The sequence below is a fragment of the Toxotes jaculatrix genome, chromosome 9, assembly GCF_017976425.1.
Source record: "Toxotes jaculatrix isolate fToxJac2 chromosome 9, fToxJac2.pri, whole genome shotgun sequence".
In the NCBI taxonomy this organism is placed as follows: domain Eukaryota; kingdom Metazoa; phylum Chordata; class Actinopteri; family Toxotidae; genus Toxotes; species Toxotes jaculatrix.
The window spans coordinates 23524175-23551775 of NC_054402.1; the positions used below are offsets into that span (position 1 = coordinate 23524175).

At 43.7% G+C, this 27601-nt stretch overlaps 1 protein-coding gene across 1 annotated transcript; it reads right to left on the reverse strand.

Annotated features, from left to right (window-relative positions):
- Positions 1-13: 13 nt before the first annotated feature.
- On the reverse strand, positions 14-27373 carry LOC121187653 (large neutral amino acids transporter small subunit 4-like). The gene is made up of 14 exons (XM_041046998.1): positions 27218-27373; positions 24578-24801; positions 18515-18734; positions 18339-18394; positions 18007-18083; positions 10620-10712; positions 10319-10452; positions 9615-9826; positions 5802-5945; positions 5125-5251; positions 4864-4996; positions 4401-4474; positions 3801-3924; positions 14-3689 (listed from the first exon to the last, which is right to left on the reverse strand). Exons 2-14 carry the CDS (start codon positions 24735-24737, stop codon positions 3528-3530), a joined length of 1716 nt encoding a protein of 571 aa, XP_040902932.1. The 5' UTR covers positions 24738-24801; positions 27218-27373; the 3' UTR covers positions 14-3527.
- Between the last annotated feature and the right edge of the window lie 228 nt (positions 27374-27601).

Sequence of the window (27601 nt, forward strand, 5' to 3'; positions counted from 1 at the left end):
AGAGACACATCTATACAAATCATTGGGTTTATTTTGCTTCATATATTGATCTGTCTTTTTTTTTCTTTCAGTTGAAACAACATAACGTGAAATGTCAGTGACAATGGCTATACTGTCGTACAAGACAAAAGAAAACCAAATATCCAATATAAGACCATGAAAACACACATTCTCGTAAACATCAGAGAAGAAAAAAATAAAATGAAATACAACTAAACTAAACCGAGACATGGTAGGTAGAAAAGTCACAAAACGTGCATGCCAGGGGAGGGAAACAAGCCGTCAGTGTTTCAGCTAAAATCCCCATTTCCTGTCATCACACAGAGCCAGAAAAACACCCTCAAGCAAATGCTGACGCTAGGATTCATCTTTCAGAGAATAAACAATTCATCAGTACATCAATCAATCAACCAAACTACTGCAATGCAGAATCCCTATCCTAGGAAGTTGAGATTAGACCAGGAAGGTGATGGCGTTGAGGACAGGGTGGGTCATTTAAGGTATGGCAGTGAAGGAAAGTGCTGATTAGTTTCCCACTTTGAGGGAATGATGGTTTCACCTGATAACCCATCACTCATTTACCCAGGCTTAAAGATCACAAGGTTACAGACGGTGGCTTAAGAGAAACAGTCTGTGTATTAGCTGATTTGAGTGAGTTGAGGATGAGCTACCAAGCAAAATGAAAAATCATCATCCATAATCACCCACATTCATAGTGCTGGAGTTAAGAACTGCGTCAGAGTAAGTCTGTCCCTGCCTGTCATCTCTATTCTTAAAATCCTGTGAAGACACTGTAATATAAGGACACTCCAGCACACTAGGACTTATATGACAAATGTCAATAAGATTTCATGAGGTGAAAACACAAATTGTGAAATTGTAAGGTTTGCACACAGCAAATACATTTTGTACATGTTTTCTCTGATCCTTTACAGGTGACGAACTCATGCAGTTTAGCGAGGATGAATGTGCCTACGGCTCTGATCTAAGCTTATGAAAGTGACTGAACTGAGAGACAAGACTCTGCCACACTGTCCGCGCACATAAAGGCAACATAATGAACATGTGAAGCAATAGGGTTTTTTTTTCTGAGCATAAAAAAATAACAGCATCTTTTCCTTTCCATGTTCTGAATTACAAATCTACATCTGAAGCTCTGAGTATACATTCTTTGCATCATGCACCACCAGTAAGCAGCCATGCACTGTGTGTACGATACAGTGGGAGCAGACCATTCAGAAATACACGAGGTCCATTTTAGAGGTCTAAAGTGCATCATGTGCCATTCATTTCTCACTTAGTCATTCACTGGGAGCCTCTGATGGTAGCAGAGGCTTGTCTCTCAGTTCTGTCGTCAGTAAACATTTTTGTGGACTGATGGGTGGATGAAAGCGATAGATAGATAGATAGGTGGAGGGAGGGAGGGAGAGAGGGACTGGGTGTGCCACATCCTGCCTGAATCCACTCCTCCCATCATCTGTACACATAGAGAGGCACTCTGAGGGTCACGGCTGTCTTTGGAAGTGCCTCTGTGAATTACTGCCAGGCAGAAAATATCTGAGGAGCTTCACTCTGTGGCATATGAAGACAGCGGACTGAATCACATTGCAAATATTATCTCTCTGTATCATTCTCCACGCTTCTGCTCTGGGCTTTTATGTCAAAGACAAAGACTCCTTATTGTCTGTGTTGTCTCATCATGCTCTGCTTTTCTCAGAAGTGGGAGGAATGTGTCTTTATCAGCTTGCTACCTTCAAGCTAATGTCCCTTTATGTCTTTGAGAGGTGAATTCAAGTTTCCCAGAGGTGTTGCTGTGGTTGCACGTTGCCTTATGGTGCAGAATTACCACATAACCGATAAGAAGCAAAGAGCAGTTGTCATCTGAAATGTAAGTTGATTGGTTCTTTGGAAATTCACTGAAAAAGCAGGTCTCGCTAGTAAATTGATGGTGATTAGTTGCGTTTGTGGTAAAAATGACTTCAACTTCCCCTTAAAGCAGAATACACAAAACACGTTTCTGTATTTAACTAGCACCTTTTGTGATTCAGCAACACAGTCCATAAAATGTACACATATTTGCCTGTGTGTGTGTGTGTGTGTGATTGTGTGTCAACGTGTTGCCCAGCTCCCCACAGAAGCACTTATTGCTACAACAAATTGAAATTCTAAATTCATGTGTCTAACAAGGAGAACAACACGGGGCTCCACCTCTACACCACTACAGCCTTTAAAAACACACTCCATCTAATCTTTGTCCCGTCTACCTTCTCTAAGCACATCCCCTCTTTCAAGTCTTCAGATCACGCACAGGGACAAAAGATTTAACAGCACATCCGCAAACATATTGCAATAAATACATTTGGAAAAAAAAAAACCCAACAACAACAAACGGTTACATATTGCGTACATACATCAGGAATTCATGATTTAGAAAACAAAAACTAGACCGACATGGCAAGTTGAGTGTCTTCCTGCGCTAGTGACTGAGTGAGACTGTAATATAGGACCAGCACCGTCATCACTGGCATCAGTGACCAGTCTCTCACACTGCATTATGTAACACACACGCAGAGATGCTGCACGGTTTTCTCCTAACTTATCATACCACGTGTCTCAATCTGAACTGCTACCAATACTGCTGTCTGTGGATTCTTATTCAGGTAATGCCCTCGAGCACAAGAGGACGCAGAGATGTCATGACCAGAGGTGATGCTTGTGTGTGTGTGTGACCTATTTGTCTCCCATGGGATGTTTTAGTCATCACAAGCAGCCTCATTAAACACTGGCTTGTACTGTCATGGTTAACCCATGGTTACAACATGTTCACAGCGCACAAGTTTTTGTTTGTTGTTATGTGTCTTAAAAGCGCAATACTGTCGCTGAGAATTTGTCTCCTCCGAGGTCTCTTCACTTTCCATTGGCTGACATCCTCTTCTTCTTCTTCTTCTGTGGTTTTTGAGGAGGACTGACAGAGGCTACACCTGACGACCATCAGTGACCAGTGTAACAGTGTGGAATAAAAATGGCAAGAGTGAAGTAGAGGAGTCATTTGGGCAAAAACAAAAAGTCTGCAGTTGTTTCCTCTTTCTCCCATTAGTCTTTTTTCTTCTCATTTCAGAGATGCAGTCGGGGGGAGGGGTGAAGGGTGGGGTGAGCCGCACCCCCCCTCCCTCACACACATCCCCACAGGGCTGGAAGAGGATGTGTATGTGTGTGTCAGGCTTCTCACTGTGTATGCTGAACAGATGAAGGAGGGTCAAACTGGTTGTCACAGTGGTGTGTAGTCACGTTTGGCCAAGTGGCAATATGGCAGTATAATGGAGAGTCTGTGTGAAAGTGTGTGTGTGTGTGTGGGGGGAATGTAAGGGATTTGTGAGTCATTAGATGAACTGAGAGAGGCGCTGGAGGACAGAGTGAGCGCATTTATCACAAGTGTCCCACAAGTGACCTCCACCACTCTCTCCTCCCTCTCTTCTTCTCTCTGCCCTTCTCCTTTTAGTGTAGAACTCTCCATTCCTTGTCCAGGTCTAGACGGAGGCCTCGGGCTTGCTACCGTTGTTGATCTTGACGTAGATCTTGGGATCCTCGTCGCGCTCGTCTCTGAGGCGCTGGAGGTGACGGCTGTGGCACAGCAGGTAGAAGGGCAGGCAGAATCCCAGCATGCTCAGCACCAGCAGGCCCACGTTCACCTGAGGACAGCACAAGGGTCAACCAACATAATGATGTGAGCCTCTGACTAGCTTTGAATTCAAATGTTCGAAGGTCTATTTATTTCCCACTGTGCGTGCTCTTTCACTCACCCACAAAGGGTCTCCATTCAGGGGTCCCACCATGGCCATGAAGAGAGGCTGCTGGAGCAGGGCGAACAGAGCGCTGATCAGAGACTGCATGCCTGTCAGGCTGCCAAACTGAGAGGACGGGTACCTGCAGGGGACAAACAAGTGTCTCAGAAGGTAAATTCACACATGTATATATCACGAGTTAAGACACTTTGTTCCAATTAAAGCAAGACTATCAAGCTCAACAACTTGTGGGGACAATTATGGGATAAAGCTAAAGCCTACTCTGTAGTAGGTAGCACAAGTACAAAGAGTCATCAAGCAAGTAAAGTGACTCAGTAATATCTGTTATACAGCAAAATTTAACTAATGTTTCCTAATGTTAGCCAACAATAGCCACAGTGAGCCAGTGGTCATATCAGAAACAAAACCCCCTGAGTGTACTGAAGTGAATAATGATGCACTATCTGTGGTTTGGAATGAGACGTTCCACAATCACATAATGGTGTTATATTCAGGTGTACACTTACTTTTGACCATGTGGTCTATTTAGTCAACGGTATATTCTATGGTGCTATGGTTTTATGCAGTATCATTGTGTCTTTATGCCATTAGACTTACACAGCTGCATAGAGGCCTCCGACTGCAGAGTGGATGAAGCCTCTGACAATGGTGTGCAGGATGAAGGACAGAATCTGAAGAGGAGGAGAAAAGAGAAAAAAGAGAGAAACTCCATTAAGCAGCTGTCCAGTTCTCACTGACAAATGCTTTTCATCTTTGATAGGTGAGATCCAGCATGAGTAAATAACATGCTATGACTCTATTGTCCAGTAGGTGTCGCTAAAGTACTTAGAAATATCAGTAGCTGCATTGCCATGTGAGTATCTCCTGTTTGAACATCATGTACATCTCTCAGTCTCTCTCTCTCTCTCTCTGCAGTGGTAACCCTCTCTGTGAGGAGACTCGGGGGCTATAGCCGCACATGCTGGGAAATGTGCATACCCCAAAATGTTTAAAAGAAATAAAATAGTTCTCTATCCACTGGTGTGTGTGTGTGTGTGTGTGTGTGTGTGTGTGTGTGTACCTGGAGGGGCAGGCTGGGGATGATACAGGTGATTCCAAATCCAACCAGGAGCAGGTTGGTGAAAATGAAGGCTCTGGTAGCGTTGATGATCTTCTGGATCTGTTTGCCGGGGCGACGGGGCTGACCAGGCTCCCTAATGAAACAAAACAGAATTAAATAGAGTCAGGCTTCTTTTTTTTTTTTGAGCAGCTGCTTTTTTCTTCTTCTTCTTCTTCTTCTTCTGTGTTCTCTATCTAAATGTGTTTTTGTGTGCACCCTCACCTCTTGACACTCTTGTCATTCTCGTCCTCACAGTCTTTGAGTCTCCAGTCCATGACGTAGCCAATCACAGGAGAGGTGACCAGACATAATAGCTGGAGCACGCCAAAGATGGATGTGTAGACGCTCACTGAGAGATAGACAACAGTACAGATGGAGTTATTATCATGTTCTTATGTTATATTTTGGGAGTTGAACATGAAATGAATGGGCTGAAGAGTTTAGAGGGAAATAAGTAAACACACTGTACACTGACAGGAGGACAGTTTTGTAAATGTCATAGGGCTTTTTGGGTCATGACCACACATTTTACACTTCATGCTTTCACAAGACAGAAAAGATAGACAGACAGCTGGGGAGAGGAGGTGAGGAGTGTAGGTGGTTTGATCTTTGTAACTTTGGCCTGAGGTCTCTTACCCACTTGCATCCTCTCCACTGCAACAGCAGCAGGAAGCCAGCATGACAGGAAAAGAGAAAGAGCAAGAGAGACGAACGGAAAGGGAAAGACAGAGCTGAGTTAACAACAAGACATTTTAGCAGTTTAGCTGAGCAGAAACCAGCAGGGAGAGGATTGTTAGGTGTCAGAGAGCAGACAGAAAAGTAAGAAGTAAACGCTCACTGCAGCACAGTTAAATGTTTGCGGTCAGATGTTGAAGATAAAAAGTAAAAGCGACACACACCTGTGCTCAGGTCTCCCTCTGTCAGGGACTCCAAGATGGTGTTCATGGCCCCCATGTAGAAGATGAGTCGCAGCTGAGTCACACACATGGTGATGAGGCTCAGTAAGAAGATGGGACTGAAGATACTTTTCATGAAGGACTGAGCTGCAGAGGAAATGAGAGAGAACAGGCCATTAGAGTCAAGGCTAGATCACATCAGTTTGCTAACATAGCAGAGAGACAGTAACTTAATTATGAAATATCAGAAAATATCATCCTCAACAGTGTTTACATTTATTAGAGGGAGATTTTTCCTGCACAGAGCTGCATGAAAGCTAGTGTTTTTCACAGTTTTCCCTACTGTTATAACAAAATACAGTGATTGATTTCTCTAAGTAAAAACAGCAAGAAATAGCAACATGATAGTACCACACATTACCTTATGTGGTTATATGTTCCCTATGCAAATCTTTTTAACATGTTATCCAGAAGCAGATTGTATATTAAAAGGTATTTTCATAATCTCACAGATATCCATGGTAAAGGAAAGATAAAATGTTTGCAAAACCAACAGGATGTAGATTTATTGCATGTACCAGCGGAGAAAAAGAGAAATGCTGGATTTAAACATTGGTTTCTAACCAGGAAAGCATCTTATTATTCTGGATGCACAGCAGGCATTTTTGTCTGATCACAAAATTACTTCTTAATAACATGTATAAAAAAAAGTTTAGAAGGATGATCCTGGGATCTTACACATGGGGAGACTCCAAGAGACACATTTAAAGCAAAAAACTGCTAAATGAAGGAGTAAATGTTGCCTCAGAGGCCTTTATATCTGGACAGAAAAACATATTGTTCATTTGTACAACCTTTCATTGAAGCAGAACAATACTCCCTGTTTTGCATTTCAATACACAACCTACATGATCTCTTCTAAGCCTCTGCAGTCTGCAGGTAAAGCAGCAGCTCAGACAGCTACAGGCCCACACATGCTCCCCCCCCTACATGAGATTTAATGTCTCTTTTCACTTTCCACACTCTTTTCATATGATGGAAAACTACACCTGTGTGCTTCCTCCCCAGGGTACGTCTGCTGCAAAGTGGAGGGAAGAGATTGTCATCTAAATATTCCCACTTGCCCTTCGGTGCCACGGTAACGTGTCTTAACCTGCATGAGAAGCTGTGTGACCAGGGCACTAAAAGAAAGGTGGGTTCTAGGAAAAGTTGATCATTAATCAAACTTGTGAATATAAATGGAAAATGGACACAACTTCCCATATGGCGAAGCACTGGACAAACCAATTAATGGTGGGTGCACAGACGGAGCAGATGGGGTTATTACCCAGAACAACAGGTATTCATCCGAGGCTTAATTAAGGCAATCGTTTGGCAACAGGTCATGCTTGTAAGGCATTATCATGTTTCACAAGCACTGTTAGCCACACATTGCTTCATAGCTATTAGAATCAGAGCATGATATAAGAAACTAAATGTGCATTAACATTAACAATCTATCTGTATTTCTGCCTCTGGTCCAAACAGAATATAAAATAGGATCTACAGCTATACAGCTCCTGTGCTATCTAAATGCAAATGTAACCATGCTAACAAGCTCATAATGACAACATAAGCATGCTGATGGTTAGCAGGTATGATATTTACAATGATCGCTATCTTAGCTTAGAGTGTAAGCATCTTAACATTTGTTGATAAGCACAAAAGATGAAAGTCTGCAGAAACACCAAAGTTATTACAATTCACTTTTTATACTGTTACTGCATTGATCATCAAGACGCTACTTGTCATTACACAATAAAAAGTCAGAACACCTCAGAATCAGTGCTGGCTCAAAATGTAGTGTACATACCAAACTAGTACTGTTTGTCACTGGCAATAAAAAAACAAAAACAATATGTGTTCAATTATAAGTACTAAGAAAATACACTGCAACTTTCAGAGCTGCCGTCAGATTAGAGCAGAATGAGTGGGGAGCAGGTCTGTGTGCGAGTGTGTAATATGGACCTCTTTAAAGCTCCTGACAGACGGAACATGTCCAGCTGTTATGAAACCAACCATGAGCGTCCTGACTGCACTCCAAATACACACAGAAACACACACACACACACACTTGGACCGGCTGATACTTCAACCCACAACAACGCCCCTCAAGAGCTCCCTGCCAGCATGCCACACACCTGCTGAGAAGCTTTTCTAAAAACAGGGTCCGAACCAATTCCACGGTCCATTTGGCAAAGAAACCAAGACATACCCCAAACCCCCCCCCCCCCCCCCCCCCCCCCTTGTGGGAGTCCCTGACCCCGGTGTGAAAGCCAGGAGGCCCTGAGGAGGCCTGTAGGTGTAGCCCTAATGGAAGTTAGCTTAGCATGGATGTAGGGCAGAGGTAAAGGGGCAACTTAGAGGCACAACAGGGATTGTACTGGGTGCTTGTGTGTACAGATGTAGGTCAGGAGCTGAGGCTTTATGTTTTTCAGAGCTAAGAGGTGATGAAGCTGTGTGTGTGTGTGTGTGTGTGTGTGTGTGTGTGTGTGTGTGTGTGTGTGTGTGTGTGTGTGTGTGTGTGTGTGTGACTTTCCAAACATACGTTACTTAGATTTGAATGCAACAGTGCTCTTAGAGTTATCATTTTGAAGAGGACAGCTCAGGAAATTGGCGTCCCCTGTATTTTTTAAGGGAATATAGAAATTTGAATGTTCTGAGAAGGAGTTTACACTCTGCAAATACACAAAACAAAACTCATACTGTTATTTTTTCAAGGAGTCTTTTCCTTAGTCTCAAGAGATATTATCAGCTTTTTAAGTTGTCCTAACAAATAGCTTAGTAAATGTATTGGCCCATTGACAGAGATAGCAGGCACATTAGTTACATTCATTAGGAGTCACCTGATAAGATGTAAGTCTTATTCGCGTTCCTTTTATCTTTGTTGTGTCCACCAACTCCTGAAAATAACATCTGGCTTTTTAGAAGCTAAATACCCAGGTTCAGCTGCCGGCCGCTAACTTTGTCTGTCTGCCATCTGGTCCTGGGCAGGTTACGTATATGAATTTTTCCACATACAACAGCTGCTGTACATTGTATATAGAGCTGTTTATTGATTCAGTATCATCATGTTTATTGACTTTCAGCTGAGTCAAATTGTGATAAGATCTCATCATTTATTGTTTTCAAAGTAATTATGAGCAAGCTGTCATTAAAAACAAAATTTGAAATCGAATCTCCTCATTAATACTGAATGATATCAAACAATCTTACAAACGTGTGTAAGAGAAAAGGAATAACTTAATGACTTGGTTCTCAGTGGAGAACTAACTACAGGGGTCATATCATTATTCCTCCCCAGGACTGTGGGATGGACTGTTGTTTTCAAGGCCTTTGTCTGTCATGAAGCTTTTAGACAAATCTGGCAGCCGGAGCAGCTCTCCTGCTCAGTTCATTCACAACATCGACTCGACCGGCAGACTGGCTTTTGAGATGCTTGGATGAATATTCATAAGTTGGCAGAGGGGGCCTTTGCTCAGGACTGAATCATTTGAGCACAAGGAGCACTTATGTTGACGTCTCTGTGTTTTTGAAAAGCTCTGCTTCACCGTTTGGATTTCACAGACAGAAGTGACATCCTCTCAGCAGCATGTTAGGGTTTCCAGTTTTGATGATCAGATGGCAGCAAAAGCTACCAAAAAAAAATCTGTGAATGGGCTTGTGTGAAGCGAATGCAACACCAGAAACCGCAACATTTTTACTTTGACTACCACCTTACTACAGATTCCTAACATTATGGGGACTTCTAAGTTAGATCTTGTGTTTCCGACTTACTCTCTTCCTCAGCCTTGCACTTCACCTCCAGGTCGACAGTGGACAGGCACAGCTTGTTGGCCTCCTGCGTGGCCAGGTCTTTGGGTGGCTGGTGCTGTTGCTTGATGGAGTTGCCAACGCTGAGGCGGCGCCCCACGGTGGTCACCTGCCGATAAAACTGCTTCCCCGTGATCTTGTGGTCAAAGCCCAGCCAGCTGAACTTGATCTTCACCCTGAGGAAAGAAGGTGCAAGATGATAGTAAGCACAGAAAAAAAAAAATCTAATATCATGTATGAAACCAGGAGGAGGAATATACGATGGAAGGGAAAAAAAACATCTGCAGGGAGAGAGAAAGGAAAAGAGACAAGACAGGAGAAAACCAAAGATCCAGGTGAATGAGAGCAAAGCCGCCTGATCATCTGGTCTTATGGTCTTTCCTGTCTTTAGGGCTCACTTGGCCTCTGCTGCATTACACTGGGATTTACTGTGCATGAGCGTATGAGCATGTATGTCTATGCAATCTTATACATGTGTGTGGTGATACAATGATCTCTGTGGAGAATGCAGGCTGTCTGGGCTCAGTGACAATGCATTTACAGCAGGAATAAACCCGAGGTTAGCTAATCGCATTACAATGGCTGCTTGACAATGATCACTGAAAGCTACAGACGTTTTATATTCCTTTGTGTGTACGCCAGAAAGAGTGTGTGTCTGTTTATCTTACGTGAAATCCATATCCTCTGGACCGGGGAAAGGCTCCAGGGGCCAGTTGATGAAGCAGTTGAGGAAGACGAGGCAGGCACAGCCGGCCCAAACCAGCAGAATGGAGATGAAGGTGGCACCCAGATCGTAGATCACCTACAGGCGGGCACCCAAACAAATCCATCATAATGGAGAATCAATAACACATTCTGTTATAGCAGTGTCATTCTTTCTGAGAGAATCGCCTTTGAAGAGGACTGTTCGTGACAAACGAGGACAGATGAATGAATAGGTGAGGTAAACGACTGCACAATCAACATTACCTTAATGCCCGGGAAGGTGACAGCAGAGGAGGCGTATGATCCAATCATCAGGGCGATGAAGGTCGACCTCAGGTCTCCAAACATGTTGGGGAGCTACGGAGACAGCAGAGAGCAAACAAACAAATAAATAAATAAAGCTGCAAACTTGAACACAACACAGAGCGGGTTCATATAAAGACTTGATGTCTGGAGATTCAATGAAAACACAGTGGACAATCTTGATCTTGACCTCTTTATGACATCTGAATATGATTTACATTACCATGAAACACAATTACCGCAGGGCTTATAGGAGAAAAATCAATTATCCTCTTGTATGGACTGGTCTCAAGCTTCTTGAATTTCACCGTGGAAGAGAAGAAAACGCCCTGAAGTGTATCACCCCAGTGCTTCAGTGATGAACTTCGAACTGACACAGAACCTTCACCCTTTTACAAATTTAAAGTTTAATTCATGAGCAATAAAACACACCTTCGCTCAGTTCAATAGACTTTTAGCATTTAGTATTATCCTGTAAATGCCATATTACTTCAGTTTCGCTCTAATCTCTGTCATGTTTTCTCTTTATACAACCCACTTAAACCTACAAAAGATCACTCAGTGTGAAAGAATAGCAAACTGCACACATGCAGGCTTATTTCACCATACTTCACAATACTTCACCCTAGTGTTCTACTTTACCAGCTATTGATAGGCTTGTCCCCACAAAGTACACCCAGAGCTGCCTGCAGCAGGGTTGTTTCTCTCACTGTTTTTGTTCCAGGGTTTGAAGCAGCTCAGAGTCGTCTTGCACAATGACGCTCAACCCTCAACTCGAGACAAGAGCACACGCTGTTCTTAACCAGGCAACTTCAAACCGTAAACAGCCTTCTTCAGGAAGTCAAAAACAATGCGCAAAAAAACTGCAACAGAGAGCGTGAGAGCAACATGTGGCTCAGAGATTTATCATCTCTGTCTGCGTGATGTTTAATTTGTGCCACCTGGACAATAGGGCTTTAACATGGGGAAGAGGAAATCAGACTCCAACACCAGAGAGAGGAGTGAGTCCCTGGTGAAAGAGCGGGGGAAGTGAACTAAATTTATTAGGGTGTGACATTATTATGGGTCATAAGCTGCAAAACTGTACTGACAATTTCCTCCAGGCCCTCTCTCACTGTCCTCATCTGTCCGTCCACCCGTCCATCCAGCCACTGTGTTCACCACAGGGGTGCAGCTTGTTAGTTAGACGGTTGAACCCTCTCACCCCACACAGACGTCACTCCCCGCATTAATTGGACCAAAGGTGAGCTACAAAAACCGCTACGCCCCTGCCACGACATCCAAAATAACAAGGGCCCCCGAATTCGCCCACTCCTGTTTCTCTGCAGCGGCAGTCAGCTGCAAGTATCCAGTTATGACACTTTACAGGAGAACTGACAACATGAGGGGGAGGATGGGTGACCTCTGGCCCAGTTGGAGAGGAGAGAAGGGAGAAGAGGAGAGAAAGAGAGAGAGGAGAGGAGACACAAACGACCAGCTCAGCATGTGTCTAGCTCAGCAGACTTGATGTGGTCACGACAAATCAAGGCCAACTCATGATATCTATGCAGAGTCAACAGGTTCAGATTTCCCCACTGGTACTCTGTCACTTCCTCACCCTTTAGTCTGTGATTTTTTTTATGTCTAGTTGTCCAATTGTAAGAGCTCTATTATTAGCATAAATCTAGGAAATCAGTGGGTAAACTTTGGAGCAAGGGACTGTGTGGAAATTATTACTGGGCTCTGAAAAGGTGGAGAGAGAATGGTAATTTTTCTTTTTGGCTGAAGAAAGTGTGTGTGTTTTTTTTTTACAAAGCAAGCTTCTCAACACACCACCCTGGTATTTATTGTACAGTCATTAGTTAAAATTAACAATTTTCCATTTAGAATTCCAGATATTTAGGGAATAAGGCCACTGCAGTGTGGATAAGTCAGTCCCTAACCGCTCTGTCATTCACCTCCACGGTGTCTCTCCTGCTAACACACCGGCTTCTGTTTATTTACCCTGGGAACAGGTTCATTTGGTTGAAGCACCACTGGCAATAATTTCTACGAACGCATGAGTGAGCTGCGCAGTGCCAGAGACCAAAACCACAAATCTTCCATCTGTGTGAGCCAAATCCACATCTTGTCCTTATGATGCTACTGAGGATTAGCCCGTTAAAGCACTTACATCACATTGGGAGTTTCGCTGGGTTACAAGGTCTGAGTCACAGTCAGCTGCTGAGACCACTGCTTCCCAAAAACCTGCCACAAACCAGTTTGATGTGCTAATCATGAAAGAAGAAGTAGGGATTAATGGGTTCAGCAACGTGAGGATGAAGTGTGAGTGAGTGTGTTGATGGGAGGAGCAGCTGTCAGGCTTGACAAGCAGCTGATAACAGTGTTTTTGCTGCTGGAGTCAATAACACATCAGTCAGGCAGACAGGTAAGTGACTGTGACTGTTAAACACTGGAGGACAAAGAACCTGCTGTGGCTTTATGTTCTAACCAACACAACAAGCAACTGACTGCACAGTAACAGTACACAGAAACAAGAAAACAAACATGACCCGTGTCACTGCCATGAAATATGTCTGAAATGTTACAAACATACATTTGACCTTATTATCTTTTTAAGATACATTTCCCACCACGTTCTCACTCAACTCCCATTAAAAAGCACCTGAGTTCTACAAATGCTTCATACATATAAATAACACTCTTAAGCACCACTGCACTTTGAGCCATGGGCCTGTTTATGGTTTCTCAGAACTAGTTCATAAGACATAAGATGAAAAGTCAAAGAGTCACCAGAGTTATTACAGTACCTCCTGAGGGGGACATGGATGTGGCCACTAGTTAGCTTTTCTAATGCTGCTTCAGTCTCCAGTCTCCTAAAATCTATTACAATCAATGAATCACGAAGTTTATCTCTGCGAACTGTGAAGGAAAACACAGAGGGAAATCCGGTGCAGTTACATCTTTAGAGCAACGATGCCAACCATCTACTTTATTGTTGCTTCTTCCCTCAACTGCTCTTTTGTTCGCTCTGTAGTCACACTGTATCCATGCAGAGAGTGGCAAGGTACACACACACACACACACACACAGATGGGCTCAGTGTTTGGACAGCCACTGAAGGTCTATTTTAGCTTCAGGGCAGTCACCTGGAGATGATCAGGGTTCGGTGGCGGGGTTTGATTCGTAGCGGGTGCAGGTGCAGAGGGGTGGGTGGTGAGGGTGATGGTGGGGTAGGGGAGGAGTGGGGTGTGGGAGGGGGTGTCTTGTGGCATTTGTTGTAATTACTAAAAAAAAATAGGCACAATATCTCCTGAGACACACACAGGTGCTTAAAAGGAAGAAAGAGCAGATCAATAAATAGATTCACTTCAGGCTTTTGTTTGAACAGTATCCAGGTAACTCAATATTTAATACAAGCACCGCCGTTTGACATGACCCAGTCTGACATTTTGACATACATGTGTCAAGGAAGTAAATATGAACGAACTATTAACTAAACTAAAAAAACTGAAATATAGAAAGTTTTAAATCTCTTTGATGGTAGTTGTTTAGACAAAGGAAACTTTCTTTGTACAATCTAAAGACATTTAAAAACACTCCAGCAGCTCCTGGGCCTCTGCCAGAATGTCCTAGAGCGATGTAAGTGTTTTTAAATGTCCCTGGATGTGAAAGTAAAAGAGCAGCTTTTCAGAGGGCTTTACGAAGAGCAGCAAGGCACTGAAGGAGGCTGAACCCACCTGAACTCATTTAACCCAACCTGCTAATTAGACAGTTAGTACGCTAACACTAAGACGTTGACCATGGTAAACACTGTACTTCCTAAACATCAGTGTGTTTAGCTCACAGAGCCTTGCAGAGCTGCGAGCTGAGGACGGCTGTAGACCCTTATTAATACTGTAAAACCAGTTTTTACAGTTTTTAGCAATATTTGTGTCAGGTAACCGCATGGACCAGTTGAAACCTGCTCAGCTGTGATTTTATCTCGCTGAGTGAGAGTACTGAATGTTATCAGTGCAGGCAAAGGAGATGAACGCTGTCTGCACCGTACACCATGTGACCCAGCTCTTGCTGGTGATATTTCAGCAGGGCTTCAGGCAAGACTGACATCTTTTCTTCAGTCTGGGTCTGTCTTGTTTTAACCCTTCATGTCTGGGAACATATTGTGAATATATGTAAAAGTAAACTCTTCTCACTAACCAGTTTAGACACTTGCTTACGTTAAAGTTTTCCTTGTGACTGCTTCAAACTTTCTGGCTGGCCTGCACTTTTCTCACATATGGTGTAAGCCACTCAGGATAAGACCGTGTGCTGAGTGTTGAAAATGTCAAAGGAAAAGGCAGAGAGTGAGGTGACAAAGAGGCCTAGGGAGTGAGAAAACACGCTGAGTCTAAAGTCAGGCGAGTGAGAAAAAAGAGGAAACTGGACGGAGCCATTTGAGAGGAAAGAACCGAGAAATGAAAGAAGGAAGAGCGTTTGCTGCAGCTAGTGGAAACTCCAGCTGCCTGCTGCTGGGTCACTGAGAACCAGCTCTGACTGGTCCTGTCCTGATGCACAGGATAGGACTCCATCCATCACAGCAGCCAAGCGAGGCCGTAGGATTAGCAAACACCCGATGATGAACACCAGACTGCATACCTCCATGATGTTATGTTCTGCTCCCTCTCATTAGAAGTCTTATGTTTTTAAAGCTTTATGGGTGGAGATGTGTCTGAATGAGTGAAACCCTAAGAAATTAGATCTAGCAAGCACCTGGAACAGCAAGCTACCCGATTCACACTGCTACACAAAGCCACATCCACATGAGCCTGATATCAGCAACGGCTGCTGTGTCTGGCCTGCTCCAATCTCATATTACTGAGCAACTCTTGACCTTTGGCATTCATTCAGCCCCCCCACTTCTCCCTTCGGTCTTTTCATTTCATGTGGTCATATGCAGTAAACAGAGCATATACTGTCCTGTCTCACCCTGCCATCTACTGCACGGTAAAAATAGTCCACAGCCTGATCTCACTCTCATCCCTTCACCGGGCAGAAGAAGCTCATTCATTAAGGAAAATATGTCCAGGACATTTAGATTTTTCAACTAAAAACCACAACAATGGCCAATTTCAGGCAGAGAATCAGTCAGGTAATTTGTCAAACCAGCTCGCAGGTGTATACGAATGTTACCAGATGGTCCAGTGACACAGAAAAAAGGGACTGGGAACAGAGGAAATACACATTATAAGGCATCAGTTAGAATGTAAATTAGGGCAGTGAGCAGAGCTTCGGACGTGGAGACCAAAACCAGGAAGCAGAGGGGGCTTCAACATGTGCAACGAAAGAGACAAGGAACAAGAGGAGGAGCTTCATGTGCCCCTGTGGGTGTGTGTGCATGTGTATAGAGGGCGCCTGTTATTATATTTTCTGTAACATGAAGCTGTTTACAAGCTCAGAATGGGAGGAATGAAGAACAGCGAAGGGTCTGACTGCCTCTGACTGCCTCTGACTGCCCCTCCCTCCACCTCCTTCTGCTCCTCCTCCTCCTCCTCTTCACTCCCTGTTTTCCAAGGTTGGAACAGTGAGTGCTGAGTGTGCATCCAAAGGAGAGAACGAGGAAGTGAAGCAAAGAGAGATAAAGAGAAGAACTAACAAAGAAAGAGGGGAAGGAGCCAAATAGTCCAGTTTAGGCTCATTAAGAGCAGCAAGAAAGGAGCGGACACAAAGAGAGAAAGCAGAGAGGTGGAAGAATAAGATGAAAGAAATCTCTGATTCTAGTCCCATACAACTGAAACACATACACACTCTGCGAGTTGGGCGGGTCACCTTGACCTGTGGAGTTTCAATGATCCATGATGCCTGAGATGCTGCGTCAGAGCTTTCTCCCTCTGAGAGATAAAGGTTACAGGTTTCTTTAAATAGTTGTTTTCCTTAGTAACAACCCTTGACCCAGAGATTCAGGAAAGGGCAGGGAAGGGGAAAAGCCCGAGCATAGCATCCACACAACAGAACTTACCCTGTCTCACACCCAGACACACACACACACACTGAAGCAGCAGCATAAATTAAATATTTGTTGAGGCCTGCAGGGAGTAGTAACTCAGCTCCCTGTGGGTTAGAGGCGCTACACAGCTATAACAACACACAGTCAAACACACGCTGACATACAGTAAAGTAACGTACAGTACTCTTGTACACGCATGAGACAGTTGTGGCAGTTGTGTGCAGGTCAGGCGTTGCCGAGTGAGAACACCTGAAACTGGAGAAGACCAAAACAACCAGGCTGAGACTAAAGACTGGGAAGCTGTGGAGGGAGGAGGGAGTCCCAGACACACGCAAACACACACTCCCTTCCACAGTCGCTGCTTCCTGTTTGTCTCCTCTGTCTCTGCTCTCACTGTGCTTTGTGATAAAGTAAGAGACGGTTCAGGCTGCAAGCAGCACTTGCAAAGAAATGTCTGCCATTCAGTGACACCTTTAGTGAACAGTCTGCTTCTGGTGTAATGGATATGATGCAGTCTGCTGCAGAAACTGTGTCTGAACTCAGTCAAAGCACAAAAATGCACTTTCACCTTCAGTAAACACTCTTATTATGCTGTTAGAACAATTACACATCTGTAGACTTGCATTGTCAACAACACACACACACACACACACACACACTGGGATTCCATGTGTCCTTTTGTGGATTAAATAGTAATGAGGAGAGGTCTTTTTTTGGCTCCCAGCCAGAGTAGCAGAGCAGGAGTGAATGATAAATTACTAATGTAGACTTACTCTCTGTTAGCCACTCTCTCACTATGACTCTCTCTCTCTCTCTCTCTCTCTCTCTCTCTGTCTCTCTCTCACGTGGCCTCCTCTCTTGTGATGTAGCACTTCCTCTGACTGATGGGATCATCCTGACCACTGGCTTTCCATCCCTCCCTCGTCTCCTGTCTAAAAGTCACTGCTCATTGCTTTCTCCTGTCAGCTGGCCAGTCATCTTTCACTTTATCTCTCCTCCTCCATCCATCTTCTCAAATGTTCCCCCTCTTTCTTTAATGCACCTGTCTCTCTGTCCACTTACCCTCTCTTTCACTTCACATTGTTGCTACACTGTGAACGTGGCAGTGCTAAATTCAGTCATGTCCTCACTGTAAATCTTGCCAAAGATCAGCATTTGAAAATCAGCCGTATGAATAACACAGGCATTTTGCTTTTACAAATCCTAGTCTGATTAGTGTCTCCTGATAGTTCAGATGCTTTTCAGAAGTTTCTCTATTCTGACAAAAGTAAACTTCCAGCAGTACAAGTAGAATAATTTGACCAGTGAAACCAAAAATGAACTATAAGCACCTTCAATCTGAAAATATAAGTCTTGTAATCTTAGTAAAGCTTTCCTACTCACCGTCAGAGAAGTGAAGGTCATGCACATGCCTCCAAACCCATTCAACGCCAAAGCAAAGAAGATCAGAATGGACAGATCTGCAGGAAAAAGAGAGGATTAGTGACACAGACAGATGTGGTGACTCTGCTGACTTAACGCCCATACATCCCATCTGTTTGATTTAAATGTCACCGCTGCGTCAATATACGATATGCACCTGTGTGTAAATGTGCTGTATGATACTGCTCAGCTACAAAAGATTGAGAGCAGCGTGTGAGGGAGCGCAGCCCCTGAGTGGACACATGATGTTGTTAAAGTGATGTATGTGAGATGACATGAGTGAAGATACATACTGTTGGGATCACTGGCTCCATAGGCGATGAGCAGGCAGGAAAAGGCAAAGCAGGCGCTGGGAACACGCAGAGTAATGGGTATGAGTTCAACAAAGTCAATAAACCAATAAACAATAAACCAAACAGGCCATAACTGTCTGACACATATCATGTCAGATTTTCTTATCCAGCCTCACCTGCCCAGAAGTCTCAGCTTCCGTGGTCCATATTTGTCCATTACAATGCCCATGGGCAGAGTGATGGCCGACAGCAGGAAGGAGCCTACGGTGAAGGCCAGGTTCAGCATCTCATCCTGGTCCTTGCAGATGGGCCAGCCATTCATCAACAGGTACTCTTCTGCTGTGCTGTTAATCCCAGAGATGGACGAGTCGGAGAAGTTGAAGCCGGAGCTGTTTACTGGATGGTGAGAAAAATGAGAGAGCAGAGAGAGAAAGATATCAGATCTGATCTGTCAGATGCAGAAACAGAAATGTTTTGTTAATTGGATGATCCTAAAGCTTTGCTTTAGTTATGCTGGTGGTTCCACATGAAAATGAACCTGAACTTCTGACGGCGTGATACGATAATTTCACACTCCCACAGTGTGAAATTATCACACTTTAAATTGTTTAATTGTTTTACTGGTCTCATCTTTTTTTAAAAAAAAGCCCCGTTGTTCTTTGTCTACCAGAAATTATGATTATGAAACAACACCAGGAATGAACCTGCTGACTTGTCCAGAGGTTTCAGTGTGAGCTCATATAAATATCTTTTTGGAATTGCAGGGGAGCCCATGTCTAATGTTGCTCTCTGAGGCCTGAGCGTCTACATTCACCTCTCCCTCTCTGATCTGAGGGCTGAGTTACTGATCGGGAAGCCAGCAGACTTATTAAAGGTCAAGTAAACACTCAGGAAGGAAAACAACACAATACTGGGTAAACAGCTGCCAGAAATAGTCACAACTGAACCCCTGCATGGTAGAGGGGAACTCTCTGTAACAGTTTCCCCCCGTCTGCCTCCTGCTGAATCAGTGGTAAACACAGTCCACCGAGTTCATGTGGAGTCTATTTTTGTCTATCTGCTGTAGCGGACTGTTGCCTCCGGTGAAACTCTGCTGTTATTAACAGACAGACAGACAAAGAGGAGGACTGAAGGAGGAAAACAAGCCCTCGCTCACCTTGACTTGTTTTTGGTTAAACTGCCAGGAAAACAATAGAGGCAGTTACCACATGTTTCATGTCTGGAGGAGGACGGGAGCTATAAAGTACTTAGTCATCAGAGTGTTTTCTTCATTTCAGTCCTGGGGGCAAGTTGTTAACAGCAGCTAAAGTCCCTGCTGAACCTAATAGAACAAGAGAACTGAAAACCTGCTTGCATGATGTTAATTTCAGCCTCTACTGAGCCAGCTGTAGGTAGAAGGGTGGAGGGATGAGGCATTGACGCTGGTCTCCTATCTAAAGCTTAGGGGAGAATTTAGAGGAACAACAGGAAGCTATTATGTCGTATTAAACGCATCCCACTGCAGAAAACTTGCTCGTGCCCTGTGAGGATGCAAGTAGGTGAAAGGTAATGTAGCATCTGATGACTGCAGTGCTGTTTTAATGCTGGTACATAAATTCATGGCTCCAAGCTCCAAACAAGCAGCTGCTGAGAGGACCAGCTGGATTTAACATGAGGACGCAGAGCTGCAATGATCTGCAGGCTTTCATTAAAAATCAACAGCCTCCATTGTGATGCATTTTATTCAAGTACATCCTAATTATGGAGTGAACCAATAAAATATTCATTGACAAAACAATCTTCCCACAAAGTCCTTTTAATAGCTGTTCTGGCGCTTTCGATCGTGCCTCACTATCTTCCTTAGCAAATGGAGTTTGCCTTGTTGGTATTATTAATGTTCAACTTTTCATCTATAGATCCATGATCTATAGATCTATAGGTGTGGATGAAATTTCATGCCGATCCATTGTCCAGATATTCAGTTTGGAGGAAAAAGTGACAGATAAATGCACTGATATCAGACTTCAGAAAGCCCTTGTGATCAGATCCTCCTGTCAATAGGTGGATTATGTGCTCTGCCTCTCAGGCTGGTGTTTGAGGTGTATTGGAGCATTAAGTGCTGACTGTTGGACTAACAGAAGGTAGCCGCATCTGTCCCCCAGGGGCCCCAAATGCTGACTAATCAAATGGCTGCAGCAAACCTGAATCAACACGGGTTGAGCCCTGACAACACAAACATACACACACACACACACATAGGCAAACACACCCAAGGGTATAAAGGCTGACTCGATCTTCCCTGAAAGGTTCCTCCTGATGAATCACGTTGCATACACCTGCTACCCTTCAGAGGGTGTTTCTCATTCATGTCAACACTACAAGAGCTTTTGTGTGTATGTTTCGCCAAATTCCTCTGTTCATGCCACTCCCTCCTCCTCTATAAGCCTCTCCTATATATACAGCTGATGTCAAGCAGAGGTTCAATGATTATTATAATGTACTAACAGTTTGGTTTTCTTAGCTTCAGAGTTGTCACTTTATTCACCTGTAGATTATCTGATTCTGAGCATATCTAACTATAAATGGAGGAGCATCTGTCTGTCTGTTTTTCCGCTCAGTGTGCAGCTGGATGATCATCTGAAGAAAGCTACAAGCTGGATTAACGCAGGCCAAGCAGTCAGCCCATGCTGGCAGGCACATGTTGAACAGGCAACAAACAGAAGAGCAATCACAGAGGACGTGAGGAGGAACGATGCTGTGACATCCTACAATACACAAACCTCAACAGTGGCCACATCAGTGAACTATTAGCATGCTGCTCCTCGTGATTATTGGATTCTTATATAAAGATACAATCACTATTGTGTAAAGGTGATGGGTTAAATGATGATAGAAGGTTGTATCTAGCAGCCTCAAGGCAACATGAGACACACGGGTGGATACACACAGGAAGAGGGAGGAAAGAAGTGTTAATCACTCAAAATGTGCGTACTCTGCTTCTCTAGTATTTTACAGTGTCTTCTTTCCTTTAGGCGTGAGGAACATACCATTCACACTGGCAAGAAACCAGCTCTTCCAGTGGCTGAGTAAACTGGGTCTACCTTTTAAAAACAACCAAGAATCTCAGTGAGTTGGCGGTGCTGAGACAAACAACGCGACAAAGGGAGGTGAGAGCAGCTGAGGAGTTAGAGGAGTGAATGTACATTTCTCTGTTTCTCCTGTGTGACAAACAACAACACTTCACACCACCAGAGAAACCACAAGCTCACTGTGGGAGAGCAGGCTGCCCTGAACTGATGAACACTATCGGAGTTTCACTAACACCTAGAAGAGCATGTTCTTCAAAAAACATTCACAGAGTAGAAATTCGAGTAGCTAATTCGAATGAGGTATGTGCAGGGGAACATTTGCATGCAGGATAAATAATGCACAGTGTGACCTGTAAATGTAAAAACGCCTCTATGTGACCGTTCTGCAGTAACAGGAAAATTCCTGGTCCTTTTCTACTGTAGTTCTTACTGTAAATCATCAGATGTGCTGTTGCAGTAGGTCGTGCCACTTTGTGAAAATTCCTTTACATACTCTTTGTTGTGGTCGTGTTGTGTTTCCTCAGCCAAACACTGGGCAGAGTTTACAGTGTGCTGGGCCATTGTGGTCTGACCAGCTCAGCCCTCTGAATGCCCTCTCATCACTGACTCCCTGTCCTGCTAACCTACTAACATCAGCGTATGCCCAGCTGGTACGAGCTGTTAAAGGGGAACTGATTTTACACACCAAAGTCTGAGGTGATCAGAGGGAGCCACACATCACAGCCTGACTGGTCACTGAAACCAAGTATCTCTTATAAGAACTGTGTTTCTTTGATCCCGTAGAGTTTAAGGATCATGGTTGAACAACACCTTACTAAGACATTTCATGTTAGTTCTTCCTTTAAATTAAGCATCAACGTGCCTGCATAGTGTGCTGTATAGTTTTTTTTGGTTTTTCTGTTTAAACTGCAGTGAACAATTTTGGAAGCAGCACATTTCAGGGTATTTAGAAAAAAGCGAATGCTGCCAAAAAAAATTCAAATAACCACTTTATGATTAAAGGACAGCTTCACATTTTCATGCTAGAAACACGACTCATTGTGGATCATTACTCACATTAGAAACGCATTACAATGGGATTTCTTCAGTGCCTGTGGAGAGGTGGTTTGATTACAGTGACCATATGCACATGTGGCTGTTGTTTTAAGATAAACTTTTAAAACTGTGAACCTTTCCTTTAATCCGATCTCTTCTTACAGTCAACTTCCTGTCAAGTTCTCCACAATGTAAACATGTTGATGACGGCATTTAAACCTAATAATGGATCCACTGACTGCACTGTGGGTGAATAAATATACAAAACAGTGTACGTCGCACCTTCTCGACCTGATTACAGGCTTCTCACAGCTACAGGTAAACACCGAAACTGCTGAGTTAACACCTCTTAGCAGGTCAGAGAGTGGGGGACAAGTAAGTGGGGACCTGTGGTGATGGGGTGGGGGTTAGGTCACTGTAGAAACAGCCAAGTTAATATCAAGATACCTAAACCTGATCCAATCACGTTAACAGGCTTCTTTCAATAAAACATCAGTGCACCCTCAGCTTTTCATTCACATGCTGTATCCACTGATAGACCACAGAATAAAAACTATCTGTGAGACGTCAACACAGTTCGTTCACATCTACAGAAATGTTCTGCACTGTGGAAATATATACACTGACAACAGCAGTGCCCTCAGACAAAGTCATGTGACATTGTGAATGAATCTGTGGGAGTGATCACACCACTTAAAGGTTTCATATGCACAAATTAACCCTGAGGGGCTTTCATCACTGCTCCTTCATAGGATACGAAGAGAGAAAACAGAGACAGAGACTCCATCAGAGGATCAAAGAGACAAAGACAGAAAACAGCCTGTGTGATCATCTCTGTGGAGAATGAAGGGATGAATGGTCTCATTCACACATGGATCTGCTCCCTGGCAATGGATTTTAGTATGTTGTTGTTGTTGTTGTTGTTGTGTTTTACCTGACCTACATTTGCTACTGTGACAAGGATCGGTTACCAAATCCTGGTACGGAGGAACCAAAGTCCTCATCTGATTTTGATTTTTCCAAGCTGAAGCAATATTCTGACATAAAAACACGAGCTAACGATGAGTGCATCAGCTCCCTGCATCACCTTTGATCACAGAGAGTCGGGGACAGGATAAAGTAATAATAAAATAACACCTGCTGGTTGGTGGTGCAGGAGCACTTCACATCTGCTTTTGAAGCGTGTTGAGAGTCTGCCTGCCACTGGCATATTGACTTGTTTTCCATAAGGAAATCTCAGCTGTTGGATCAATACGAATCCAGTGTGTTTGCTAATATACAGCTGCTTCTTTCAAAGGTCACTGTCCTCACTGAGGAAATAACACCTCACTAATATGAAGGAGAACTGTAGGATATGGAAAAGTTGGGGCTGTTTTTAAAGCGAAACCTCAGCACTCCCTAGAAAAAAAAACCCCAAAACTTTTGTTTGTGTGTCCTTAAATCTCCATAATTCCACCACACCCACTCAGCATAAAGTACCCCTGAGTGTTAAAGTCAGTCTGTTGAAAGCCTTTGGTTTCTCAGCAGCTCAAAGATACTCAGGGCGTCGGCATGCACCGTTGTCCAATTAACATCTCATACAAACTCTGATTAAACTAAAAAAACCCTTAACTGGGGTGTTTTTGTAAAATAGTGGGTGCAAACAGGCCTGTTAGCTCTTAAGATGGGCTGTGTGTAGCTTATTTGCATGACAAATATGCTCATGTTAGTAGCAGCAACAGTAGTAGTAATAAAAGTAGCGGTAATATTTGTGTAGCACGTGATGAAAAAGAATGACAATTACAGTATCTAATCTCATCAATTAAAGTCTATGTCATTTATCTCATAGTCATTCCTATGTTCAAAGTGTAATTACATGAAATAAGCCCCTCTGCAGTGCTGGAAGAACTCCACTCAATTTACACATCAAAGTCTGTTTCCAGGTGTTGGGGAGTACTACTGCATATAGTGAATGCTGCATATGCTGAAGTCTGATAAACTGCCTCCGGTGACGTCCCTTTAGTCACTGTCATCTGGGGCTGAGGACTACAGGTTTGAACATGTGGAGAGAAGTCATCTCACCAGAATCAGTAACTATAACAAATAACTGTAGTGAAGTAGAAGTTAAATGCGATAACCCACGTGAAGCTGACTCACCTGGTCCTTTGCACAAGTAGGAGTAGAAGCCCTCAGATTTGAGCATGATAAGCAGCGACCCCCAGCCGAGCAGCACGGCAGAGAAAAGCAGGTTCTCGATGACCGCCGTCACCGCCATCCACCAGCGGCGGGAGAAGGCTGTGGCCAGGGTGGGAGCCATCTCAGCTGAGTGGGAGGTAGCAGCAAGCACTGGCCTGATGGGAGATGAAGGAGGCTGCTGGAGCCTTGGAGACAAGAACAGGATGATGGTCAGAAATGATAATGATGTGACGACCATGCCTCATTGCTTGTTTTGATACTTACAGGGAACTTTATTAGCTCTGCCTATAATTATATATATATACACTATGATCTATTGATTTCACAATAAAGTGTCTGAAATAACTCCTTGTGCTTGCAACATATATATTTCTTTGTTCCAGCCTAATGATGATGATGATGATGATGATGATGGTAGTGGTCTAGAAAAAGACTATCACAGACAGAAAACAGCTGAGGTCTTTGAGGGGTACACACCACACCATTTAATATTAAACACTCCCGCCCCCTGACATATCTGATTGGCTTGAGGGTTTAACAGGTTATCTCCTATTGGCTGTTAGTGACATAGCTCGTGCAGCAGCTACACGTGAGGCTGATGTTGCCTTCATCCCCTGTGGGTGGGGGGATATTTTTCAAGGGTCTTTATTGTTGGAAAATGTTGTTCGGATTATTTTATACATTAAAAATTCAACCTAGAGACTCTGAGTCAGATGCTGGAACACAAAAATGTCTCTCTCTCTAAGTGTGTGTGTGTGTGCGTGTGTGTCGACTGTGACAAAGCCACTTTGGTAAAAACAAGTCTTGAGTTTACAGAAAACTCCCGTGCCTGTGAAAGCAGCGCGAGCTCCAGCCGGTTCGAACCAGTGCGGCGCGAGATGGTCGCTGTGGTCTGGTTGTCAGCGCTCGCGCCTCTGCCTTATATCTGTCCTGACCATAGACCGTATTAAAAAAAAAAAAGGTCCCGACACACTGTGTGTTGTACTTTAACATTTAAGAAAAAACATATACGTTAAAAATTACACGCACAAAGAAACAATAAAACACTGAATCCTAATGCAAATATAAATGTCATCTAATTTGGATAATTAACGAATATTTAAAACATGTTCACGTCATTACAAAAGCACTTCATTAAATAAATTACATATTGATAACAAGCGACGAAATAATTGGCTATTTTATTGTGTAATGTGGAAACTGTGAAGCTTCAGATTTTTCATACAAACACATAAATTAATGGCATTTACGGACATTTTTCTATTGTATTCCACTGTGTTGTGTTCTGGAAATCAGCGGTGAAAACTTAACGCCGTCTTCCTGTTTTTATATGACAGAGCGTTTTTTTTTTTTTTTATCAGAACACCAACTTCATGTCTCTCATCTCCCTCCACAGCACTGAGGAGCATGGAAAACAGAGCTGCAGAAGATGACATGGCCCCGCACAGTCCACACATCACCGGAAACTAGTGTGTTTTTAGCAGCAGGTCTTCACATCATCGCACTGAGAACAATAAGGCAGAGTATATATATTGCGGTGAATGAAGAGCGGAGCTGGAACTGGTCTGAACTGGACTGAAATCATCCGCACAATACCCCCCACCCCCACAGCCCCAATCTGCATCTCCACCACCTCTCCACGGTCAAGAGCAAGTCAGAACAAAACATCGGCTCTCCGGTTACTGCTTTCAAAATAAAAGTTTAATGCATTCTACTAATTTGATTTGTGTTTGTCTTGCGTTGACTTTTAAGTGTGTATCACTGTGATTATGAAAAACTGAATGCACGGACAGCCCCCGAGTGAGAGCAAAGACAAAGACCCTGAACGACCTCTCACACTGGACGGGGCTCTGCACGTTCAAGAAAGTATTCGCGTTGCTTTTATTTTGAAGACCACATCGCTTCTTTTCCGCTCGCATTTCAGCAACTTCTACGCAAGTGGCGCTCAGCTGTTCTGTATCAACAACAGTACGAGGAAGCACCATCACACTGCTGAAACAAAGACAGTTAACTAGAGGACGAGTGACAACAAAACGCTCCCAGATAATAAAAAGCTCGGCCGCTGCTCTGCTGCATCCCTGCTGTTCCTGACGGACCAGGACCGCTTTTCATGTACACATTAAATCCTAAGTTTCATGCAACGCTGGTACACACTGGGCTGTCGTTAATACAGCCCAGCCAAATAAAAGGGAAACGGAAGAAAGAAAGAAGTGAAACAGATTCAGCCGATGTTCATACTAACCACTCGTGTATGTTTAGCAGAGAATTTACATGATTAATCACTGAAACGATCAGAGGAAATGACTCCGTTATAAACAGAGATTTGAAGTTGATAACTGTGTTACAGGCTGTTGCAGCCTCAGCTCTGTGTGTGTGTGTGTGTGTGTGTGTGCAGCCTTTAAACAAAGGAAAACACAGACAGGCAAAGGCTCTTAAGTGAAGCACAACACTCTGCTGCGATATGATGCTGTCATGGTTCAGACTGTGAGATTGTGAGTGTGTGTGAGACACGCCAAAATATGAGTCAGCCTGTCCTCCAGCCTGAGTGCAGCGTGTGTGTCAGCGCTCCACCGTGGAGCATCCTTGGTGCGGACAGTTTACCTGTGTCTGTGGATTCAGGACCGACAGTGCCGCTCCGTCCTCAGTCAGATCCCAGTCTGTAGGTCCTTCGACGGCAAACACTCCGAGCTGCGGTGATGACTCTCACGCAGGGTGTCTCTGTGATTTCTTTGACTCACTATTTCTCCTCTCATCTCTCATTGCTGCTGCTTTATAGCAGCGCGAGAGCGGTGCACAAACAAGCCCACCTCCCTATTGGTCCGTGCATGAGCTAGAGACCAGCCGGAGCCAATCAGAGAGCTCCAATATTACATGTGCGCTGTTTCTCAATAGCCTGCCAAAAAATGATTGGGAAAACAGTTCACCTAGGTATGTTTGGACACACACCGGACAGCTGATAAAGTAGCTTTTATTTTGTAACAAAAA

Bases quoted from the DNA above. Each gene is read 5' to 3' on its own strand.
- LOC121187653 (XM_041046998.1), bottom strand. From the start codon at position 24,737: ATGGCTCCCACCCTGGCCACAGCCTTCTCCCGCCGCTGGTGGATGGCG. The intron at 18,735-24,577 runs GTGAGTCAGCTT...CTCACCATCCAG, and splicing joins CTACTTGTGCAAAGGACCAG to TAAACAGCTCCGGCTTCAAC. The intron at 18,395-18,514 runs GTGAGGCTGGAT...GCGTGTTCCCAG, and splicing joins AAGCTGAGACTTCTGGGCAG to CGCCTGCTTTGCCTTTTCCT.